Source organism: Phoca vitulina, unplaced genomic scaffold (assembly GCF_004348235.1).
Source record: "Phoca vitulina isolate PV1807 unplaced genomic scaffold, GSC_HSeal_1.0 scaffold33, whole genome shotgun sequence".
Lineage (NCBI taxonomy): Eukaryota > Metazoa > Chordata > Mammalia > Carnivora > Phocidae > Phoca > Phoca vitulina.
The window spans coordinates 19307985-19318442 of NW_022589736.1; the positions used below are offsets into that span (position 1 = coordinate 19307985).

At 38.3% G+C, this 10458-nt stretch overlaps 1 protein-coding gene across 5 annotated transcripts in view; it reads left to right on the top strand.

Moving 5' to 3' along the window:
- CACNB2 (calcium voltage-gated channel auxiliary subunit beta 2) overlaps positions 1–10458 on the top strand; it is a 382140-nt gene that overhangs the window by 213295 nt on the left and 158387 nt on the right. The window contains exon 1 of one of the 5 annotated variants that reach the window (XM_032425600.1): positions 7723–7996. The exons of the other annotated variants lie outside the window; for them this stretch is intronic. Coding sequence (XP_032281491.1) covers positions 7964–7996 — 33 coding nt within the window. The 5' untranslated portion in view covers positions 7723–7963. Of the gene's footprint in view, positions 1–7722; positions 7997–10458 lie in introns of those variants that run through there. 5 annotated transcript variants of the gene reach the window in all.

A 10458-nucleotide genomic window follows, 5' to 3' on the forward strand; every position in this document is an offset into this window, starting at 1 on the left:
CTGACTTGAGCCCTTTCTTGCCTACCCTCCGGCCAGTCTTGGGAACAGTCTCCTTGGGACAATCCCTTGAGAACTTCTCATTGTGCCTGGTCCCAACCCCCATTGCACCCTCTACCCCACCTACCCCTTCACTGCCTTGCTCTGCCCTTGAAAAGACCCGAAGGTTGTCAGAAGAGTCCTGGGGAGAAAAAGCTGGTGACCCATGCCCACACAGTTGTCATGGGGCCCAAGGGGAGCTGAATGATGTCACAGAGTGGTCAGCTGCGTCCGGAGCAGCTGAGGATCTAGGCTGCAAAGAAAGCTGGAGTTACTGTGTTTATTTGTATCTTGTTGTTTTGGGGTATTGTTTCTTTTGCAAATTGTGTCTCAAGACAAAATGGAGCCAAAGGCCTAATAGCAGAGGACTGGGGGGACTTAGGAGAAGTAAGGCAGAGCAAACAGTAAGAGATAGCTCCTCTGAATCTGAAAATAGGTTCATTATCTACATATCCTACACATGGGATTGGCAGGATTCAGAGAATTAAAATATAACACACCCTTGGAACAACGCGTGGTTTCTTTCTTCAGGAGTCACTTCTGAAGGGAAGATGTGAACGGTGTTTCAGGGGGGCTTTAATATTTCGAACATCTCTTGTTTGAGTTTTCTAGATTTTTGGATTTTAGATAAAGAGCTTATCTTTTGTAAATCTTACCTGTAGCTGTTCTTTTCTAGATATGAACCTAGTTAGAAAAGTCATATTAAAATAAAAAAAAGTTTCTAGAAATGGGGCTTTCCATATATAACTAACCATTTAGTGTTGATTTTACATATGATTTCTTCTCAAGGTGATTAATGATGTCACTCGAATGATTATAAGTCTTGAATAAATGTAGCCTTTATTTTATTTCTTTTTACGTGCAGCAGAGCTTCTGCTAAAGCTGAGCTCCACTTACGATCAAAGAGGTATCTGGTAGGAGCCCAGCTACTTAGGCTCTCTGTGTCTGATCTGATTTTTTTCTTTCTCTTGCGTAGTTCCTGAAGGAACTAACCTGCAGGTAAAACATGAAAAACAAACAACAGGGGAGCCTGGGTGGCTCAGTCGGTTAAGTGTCTTCCCTCAGCTCAGGTCATGATCCCAGGGTCCTGGGATCCAGCCCCACATCGGGCTCCCTGCTCAGCGGGGAGCCTGCTTCTCACCTCTGCCTGCCACTCCCCCGGCTTTTCTCTTTTAAATCTTAAAAAAAAAAAAAAAGAAAGAAAAGAGAAACAAATAACAACAACACCTCTCTAGAAGGTTTTCACAGGGATGCTCCTGGTGCACAGGGGCTGTAGATCCCGGGAGACCAGATGTCTCAGCCCATGCAACCTCTGGTGTTTCCTACACACCCCCTCCACTTTATGAGCCAGAGTTCTAGGAACCCCATTGGGGCCACCATAGTCTGGACCTCTACCCAGCTTTTTTCCTGCCACACTGATGCCTGATTCATCCATATAGCCCAGCCAGTCCAGCATCTTCTCTGTGTCCTGCCCGTTTCGGGTACCACCGAGAAGCCCTCCATCGCCTGCAGCATTATGTCCCTTTGACTTGCTGCACTTCATCATCATTGATTTTTTTTTTTCCCAATTTCTCCAAGAAGCCAAGTTCTTTCCAACATCATGGCCTTTATGCTTGTTGTTCTTTTTTCTTGGAAATGTTCTTTCTCTCCCTTCCTCTTATTCGTAAGCTTTCAGTTAAACCATAATTCTTCAGAAAGGTTTTCACCGACTGCCCTCTCTAAAGTGGTTCCTCCCATTTGTCTCTGTCACGGAACGGAGTTTATTTGCTTCCTCCAAATGCAATTACTTGGCTTCCTTCTTGTCTGGAACGGCAGATCACATTTCTAGCAGACTTGGTTGTCTTTTACGAATACTTCAGCCTGCCTCCTTCATGATCCTGAAATGAAAGTCATCTTGAATGTGAACGACTCACACATAACGTAAAACCTCAGTATAAGTAATTTGTTTATTCTTCAGTAATGTGTATTTCAGTTTGCGATGGCGCGGGGATGACCATGCTGGAAGAGGTACGTGTCTCCCTGTCTGTGGGTAGCGTGAAGGGGGCAGCTGTAAATGCAGGTTAATGGTGGTGGGGGACACAGGTGGGTGGCTATTGGCGACAGTACTTCACAATTCTTGGTAAAGTTCCAAACAAAGTACCATCTTCCGTTGATTTACACACTACTTTCATTTGTAGAAAACTCAGTACATTTGACATCTATATAGAAATGCTTTGTGCTTGTATGCTTAATAGGGTTAGAGTCTGGGTTTGGAACACTTTATAAACAGATTTTTCACCTGCGTGAATTCCAGCAGGACCAAGGGCATGAGGGGTGCTCACCCATTTTATTATTACACGAGACCGTTGTGCACAATGCAGGACATTTGTATCCCTGGCCACTGCCCACAGCCAGCCTGTAATGTCCCACAATTGTTGAGATGACCAGGAATGCTGCCACGAATTTCTGGAACACCTTTTTGGAACAACTGGTCTAGGCTACAATCTCCACTGAGTGCAGGACCCATGTTTGCCTGATCAACCTTGGAAGACTTGATATCTAGCAAATTATCTCTATCACAGCAGTACATGACAAATATTTAAGGAGTGCATGAATGAATGAATGGGAATATGGAAACAGAGAAACATGTTCATCCATTCAGTTAAAAAGTATGTACTGAGCAACTACTAGGTTGCTCTTCTAGGTGCTAGGTTGCTCTTCTAGGACCTAGGAATGCAGCAGTTAATGAGACAAATACCCTGTTCTAATGAGCTTCCTCTCTCTCCATATATGAAGCTACTTTGTGACTAAAATGGCACCTAGATTTCCTCTGTAGGATGACTGTAATTGTGGTGTATCAAGTTCTATTCAATTCAGAATACATACCTTATATAGTTAAGTCACTTGATCATGATGGAGAAAGCTGAGGAGGGAATAAAAAGTAATGGAAGGAAATCAGGTTGGGGGAATTGCATCTAAGAAACAAACAATTGAATAAAATGACAACCTGAAAATAACTTCGTTATTTGTAGGTTCCTTGTGTCTGTCCACATGGTATCATGGACCAAAACATTTAAATCCAAATCATTTTGTTGTTCTCATAGGCATGACGACAATAGGATTCTATTCCTCTGTGCAATACATTTTACACAGTAGGTATGTTGGAGGCAATGGACGTGCCTCCTTGAAATGAGGTGAAATCGTAAACCTGAGTGTTAAGCACCCATTTGAGCATTTTGCTGTTAGTATAAGTATCTTTATATAGCATTAGATTCACCGCATCCTCAGCTTAAGCAGCCAGTCGATCAAATGGCAGTCAATATAGGGGCCAAAGGAGGCTGAGGGAAGTTGGCAACAGTGGAATATGTCTGTGAGAATCTGTATGTTCATTGCTCGCAGTTCTGGAAGCTCCAGCAGAAGATGATAGGTCAGCTTTAGTATATGCCCTAATAGAACTGAAAAACTGGTCACACCAGAAAAGGAACATTTTTGGGGTCTTTTTAAAAAGATTTTATTTATCTGAGAGAGAGTGAGCACGAGCGGGGGTAGGGGCAGAGGGACAAGCAGACTCTCCCCTGAGCACAGAGCCCAACTTTTATCTACTGTGAGAACCCAGCTCTTCAATTTCTCATCTACTCCTTGGACTCAACCAAGCCTTTATGTAGCCATCCTTAAGTAGATCTTAGGAGAAAAAAATCCGCACAGACAAGTGCATCTGCTTGTTAGGCATTTCTCCGTGGTGGCTGGACCGCTGTTACCATGTTTAAGGTGAAATTTTCAACTGCACTTCTAACTTGCATATTATTACTACTACATATTTACCCAAATCTAGGTCAGTGTGTTTGATAGCTAACCATGTTTATCTCATGGTGGTTCACCTAATGCTTTAAGGCTCATTTGCATGTTGTTTCTGTACGTATCCAGGTGTCCTGTTCTTTTTAGTCATCTTTCTGACTTTTATAGACTTCTTAAACATAATTCTTAAAAAAACATTTCCAACTTAATCGGTATTTCAGAAAACTAATTACTAAATTAGCACCGTGGATATTTTTATTTTAGTTATAACTACTTAAGAGATGTTTATATAAAGACTTTTTCTTCCAAATGTTTTGTGAGTAGCAGTAAATACTTGTAAAATTCATAGAAATTTTACCAGTTTTATCCAATTGTTTTTGTTACATTGTGTAATTACCATGGCCTCCTTGTTTCATTTTGCTTTTTTTAAGTGAATATATGAGTATTGTAGTCATTTTAGAGATTTTAACACAGAAGTAGCCTTAGGTGAATTGATTCAAAACACTTTTTTTTTTTAATTGAGATATAATTGACATACAACATTATATCAGTTTCAGGTATACAATTTAATGATACATGTTACAAAACAATCACAGTAAGTCTAGTAAAATCCATCACCACACATAGTTACCATTTTTTTCTTGTTATGAGAAACTTTAAGATCTACTCTCTTAAATAGGTGAAGAAATGGATGAAGGGGGTGTCAAAAGGCACAAACTTCTAATTATAATAAATAAGTCCTGGGATGTAATGTACAGCATAGTGACTATAGTTAATAATACTATATTATAGGGGCGCCCAGGGGGCTCAGTCGGTTGAGCGTCAGACTCTTGATTTCAGCTTGGGTTATGATCTTGGAGTTGTGAGCTTGAGCCCCCCGTGGGATGTTGGGCTCTGCACTCAGCAGGGAGTCTGATGGAGACTCTCTCCCTCTGCCCCTACCCCCACTCGCACTCTCTCTTTCTCTCTCTCTCTAAAATAAATAAATAAATCTTAAAAAAATAATACTATATTATGTATTTGAAAGTTGCTAGGAGAAAAGATCTTAAAGTTCTTTAAAGTTTTATTTATTGATTGAAGTAATCGCTACACCCAACGTGGGGCTCAAACTCACTACCCTGAGATCAAGAGTCATGTGCTCTTCCAACCGAGCGAGCTACACACCCCTTAAAGTTCTTTAAATTTAAAATAAAAAAACTAAAAGTAATTATCTGTGAAGTAATTTATTTTAAATTGATAAAAAATAAGATCCATTAGGAAATACTGCTATAGAAAATGAGAGTAGACTCTGAAGCGAACTCTTCATTAAGCCAGTTCATAAACTATGTGCTAATTGGTTTTGCCAGTAAGGCTGCTTGTCTGAGTTGACCACCTTTGATCTACCATCTCCTCGCTCCTTCACATTCACCAGGTTCTCTCCCCCACCCATCTCTGGCCTTTCTGCTTCAGAGGCCATCTTCCTAGAAAAGCAGAATAGATTTCCTAAGTAGAGATATTAACATCTCAACGCCCTGTTTTATAATCTTGGGTGGTGCCTTATTATTTATAGGATAAATTTCAAACTCAGCCTGGCATTCAAGGCTCTCACAGGATGGGTGGCTCAGACTTGTCTGCGGTTCCCATACAACTTTGATGGATTGATTGATTGATTGATTGATTGGCTACTGTCTGTCCTCACTTGAAAATGTCTTGTACCCAATGACCCCAGCTTTCTTCTCAGGCCTGGTTCAATCCTGTTCCTTTTGGGGGGTCTTCTGTGTTGCCCATGGAGGCCCATCCTCTGATCCTGGGATCTGTTCACTGTTTGTCTTGCTAATTACTTGCTGACAATTTCTGCCTCACATTTTTAAAGATTGTGTATGCTTTGAAGGCTAGGTATGAACTTATGAGTTCCTCATTTTCCCTTCTGTCTCCTGGTCCAGGAAGTTACTATCATGCAGTGTTTAATAGTATCCTTTTTTTTTTTAAAGCTATGACTAGACAGGCAGTGTGATATGGTTGAGAAAAGCGTGCATTTGAGCTAGAGGGTCTGAATTCACATCCTTGCCTTAATGCACTCCTAGGAGCTCTCCAACTTTGTCCACGGCACCTAGCATCTCTGAATACCAATTTTGTTTCCTTGCAGAATCGTAAGGATAATAATACCAATCAAATTGGTTTGGTTGAAGAACAAACTAAATTGCAGGAAGTACGTTCCATGTCATAAACTACTATAAAAATGTCAACATGGTAGTTATTTTTGTGAATGCCTTTTAAAATAATGTGGCCTTCAGTGCAGTTCATTCTTCTGGTCTACCCTTGTCTTTTTTTTTCTACATCTTCAGCCTATTCCTTTTTTCCCTGCCTGTTCTCATACTGCTACTTAGGACCTGCAGCTTTCTCCCATGTGTCACTACATAATTTGCCCTACTTGCTTTGTATTTCCTTTCTCGATTTTCCTCTCTATGTCAAAGCCCCATTTCCCATGCAGTATTTCTTTCTTCATTATTATTTAGCTTTCTTTCTTCTCAGGGTTCAACACTGACAGGAGATGGAAGAGTTCTCATAAAATCCAGAAGTCTATACAAATTCTGTTTTGGTTTTGTTGGTTTTGTTTGTTTTATGGTAGCATTTTAGGCAAAAGCTCTTATTCATATGCACAGGTTTGGAAAGGTAGAGGTAGAAGGAGAGGTGGAAATTCATCTAAGCTGGTCCACTTGGTTAAAGGATGAGAACAAATGTCCAGAGGACTTAAGTGACTTGCCCTGGATCTCAAGGTTAATTACTGATGGAGTTGATAGTTAAGACTGTTTCCGGAGTTCAGCCCACTCTTGTTTCTTTGTACTTTTGCTATCCACTGTATTGTGTGTCCCGTCCTAGAGTTTAGCTGAGGACATTATCTAGGGGTTAGTTTGTTCCCAGCAGGCAATCTAGTTGATTGGCTTTGGGTAAGTTATCTAACCTCTCTGGCCTTGAGATTCTCATCAGAATAGGAGAGGACCAGCTACTCTGCAAGGCATCTTTATAATCCCCCATCTTCCTTCATTTAACAAACTCTTTGATGACCAGTGATTTACAAGTATAATGTGAGTTGGATTCTTGCACATGGTTTGCCTTTGTGGTGGTGGTTGTTTTTTTTTCTCCAAATGACACTCAGTGTTGAACTTCTTTTTCTACATTACTGTATTTTGATCTGTACAAGCAATTAAGCCTGTCCAGTATTTGGTTAAATTATTTCTAATTAAAACATCACGGCTTCCTTGGCAGAATTCCTGTCCTTGTACTACAGGGATGTTTGGCAAGATTTTTATTATCGTTTTTTAAAAGACTGTGGGAAAATGAAGCATTTTGTTGAAATATTTTCTTTGAGTCATAATGTTGAGACAGAACAATGTGACGTTCTTTTATATACCACCTGAAAGTTAACAAAAGAGACACATTATTTTTCATTTAAGGACCAGTGTAGTATTAATTATTCATGGGTTTCTTTGTATACCTTCCCATACAAATTATTCACAATTTGAAACCAACGCACACCAAGAGAGAAATGTGTACAAGTATCTTGTTGAAATAATAATGATAGAATATGTCAGCTAATTTGGCTTGTGAGTGATTCAAAATCCAGTAAGTTACTAAGTCTTTTAACTTTACACAAACTAACATTCAAATTCCCTTTAAATTCCTAGAAAATCTTTCTACTTATTTAAATAAATGGAAATGAACCATGAGCAGTATGTTTTTTCCCTGTTGACCTGGGTTCCTATAATGTTTGCTAGCACTCCATTGAGAACTAGGAGCCTTTCTGTGTCAGGTGTAGGTCAGGTGATAAAACCACTTACCAAAAGAGTGAATGAATATCCACCGGCCCAACATTTTCTTGGGTCTATTTTGCTTTTAGTAATCAATTAATATATTACATCAAAAACTGATTTTGTTTGGTTGTGGAATTTTCACTCTGTCTGCCAGACCATCATTTCCTGAAGTGCTTGCAAATAGTCATTTTTTGTCTTTCGGTGTCTGAGAGCCTATTTTAAGAGCATTGCCAAGCGTGGGAAACTAATAGCACTATATCCTAGCTGTGGAAACAGAATCACTATGATAATGCACTCTAGCTTCCTGCAAAAGGACTTCTTGATGGCCACACTGAGAATCTAGTTTGAGGCGTAGAAGAAACATGTACCATGATGGCAGTGAGCATTCTGAAGTGGTAAGAAACTCCTTTTAAAGTCATTGACATCTAGCATTTTTAATCAGTTTTTATAATAATTTCAAAGTTTGTTTTTAAATTTTCCTCGCAAGTGCCTGGCATCACAGAAATGTCAAACAAATCTCTTCGTTTCTGAAAGAATAGCACAAATGCTGAAATAGATCAGAACAAAGTTTGAAATCAAACACATTTTGGAATTTTATTATTTGTTATATTTGAGATTATTTTTGTACTTGAACTGGGATTTGAAATAGTTAATCTGTATCTTACAATGTCTATGAAAAGGTGTTTTAAAAAGTCCGTGTAAGTGTACTGATGGCAGTTAAGATTAACAAAAAATTCTTGATTTACCAGTGAAATCATATCTGTTAAATATAATTGAAAGTAATTGAATTGAGAATTTTTAAGTCATAAAACACTCTTTGGATCATTTGTAAATAGTAAACCGTTAGTAAAATCTCACTCTTTGCTTAAACATTAAATGCATTCCTTAAACATTAGAAAACATTTAAATTAAGAGTATATATATAGAGTACTACATTGTTCTCAACCCATAAAATATGTAAAAATCCACATTAATCCATACATTGTGCATTATGAACAGTTAGTGTTTCTTATATGCAAATAAAAATGAAGTTAAACTTCAAGAATTATAGACATAGTTTTGAAAGTGTCAAAAGGTATTTTGAACCATATGTTCCTTTGAAATACTGTATTTGATTCAAATTCAATAATTACATTTCTGATTCTTTCATATCTTGATGAACTTAGATGATCATTTGATCTGATTTTACAAAGATTTATAAACTCTATGTTCAGTAAATAATACCATAGTTTAACTGTTAAGAAATAAACCCGCATTAAATAGTCAATTTCAGTTTTCTGGTCATATTCCACTAAAAACCAAATTCCCTTTTTAGGTGTGTGTAGGCATCATAGAATGAGATGATTTCACTTCTTGTCATGCAGCCAGAAGGAAAGAAATTTCCCGAAAAGCAACTGAAATTTCTACTTTAAACATAGCAAGTTGAAATCACACAGTTTTCTATTTAATTTGATTTCTTTATTCCAACCATTGGCATAAGATCACGATGATAGATACAATTCCAGAATGAGAGTTGAAGGTTTTTGCCATAAATTTCAAAATGGTCTTATCTAATATGGTCAGTGTTTTTTAAGACCTCCTTTTGTCTTTTGATCTTTGCTCTCAGGTCACTGTCAAGATGAGCAAACATTTTTTAAAGAGCAGGATAGGACTCCCTTCAGATGTTCCTAGAAATTTAAAGTTGCAAAATTAAAAGTTTTCAGAATAAGACACTTAAAACTCCTACTAAATAAATAGCACAGAAATGCATGCAACGTTTACGTCCTACTGTCCCTTGTTACCATCTGCACTGCATGCGGCTCATGCGGATTTTTCGAACTCTTTAAGAGTTGCACTTAAGCATAAGCTGTCAAAGAGGAAAAAGTATTTTGAGGAATGATGTTAACATTTTAGGAAAGCATTCCTGAAAATGAGTTCCAGGTTTTCGTTACTTTTTAATAAAGAGTGTAAGTGAATGCAGAAATTATTTCTTAGAATACACCCCAAAGAGTATTTTAGGAATACAAACATTCATTAATTAGCCCTTGTGTGTTTAAAATACACACCTGTTGGATATGGTTATGTACAGAAGCCAATTTTTCATGAATAATTTCTATCATTTTTTGTATAATTTAAGGAACCATATGTTCTATAATGAAGAAAAAATATTTGAAGTCTGCAATCGTGTTAAACAGTTACAGTATGAGTCACCATACATACATACATATATATATATATATATATATACACACTTTTTAAATGCTGCCCTAAGTGTGACAACAGGAACTTAAAGGATTTGAAGCATGCTATTAATTTAAAATCACTGTAAATTTATTAATTTAGGCCATTTTGTTTATTGAGACCAAATTTGGAAACTTTCCTGTGTTTAAGCATTAAAATGATTTTTTTTTAAATCTGAGGGGCACCTGGGTGGCTCAGTTGGTTAAGTGTCCGACTCTTGATTTTGGCTTCAGGTCACAATCTCAGGGTCGTGAGATTGAGCCTGAGTCAGGATCTGCGCTGGGCGTGGAGCTTGCTTAAGAATCTCTCTCTCCAGGAGCACCCGTGTGGCTCAGATGGTTAAGCATCTGCCTTCGGCTCAGGTAGTGATCCCAGGGGCCTGGGATCAAGCCCCATGTTGGGCTCCTGGCTCAGCAGGGAGCCTGCTTCTCCCTCTCTGCCTCTCCCTCTGCCTCTCCCCCTGCTCGTGTTCTCTCTCTCTGTATCTCTGTGTTTCAAATGAATAAATAAAATCTTTAAAAAAAAAAAATCTCCCTCTCCCTCTGGCCCTCCACCCCCTCTAAAAAAAAAAAAAAAGAAAAAGTCTGAAAACTAGATTGAAATACTCATTGAGTACTTAGATTTGTATTTGTTTTAT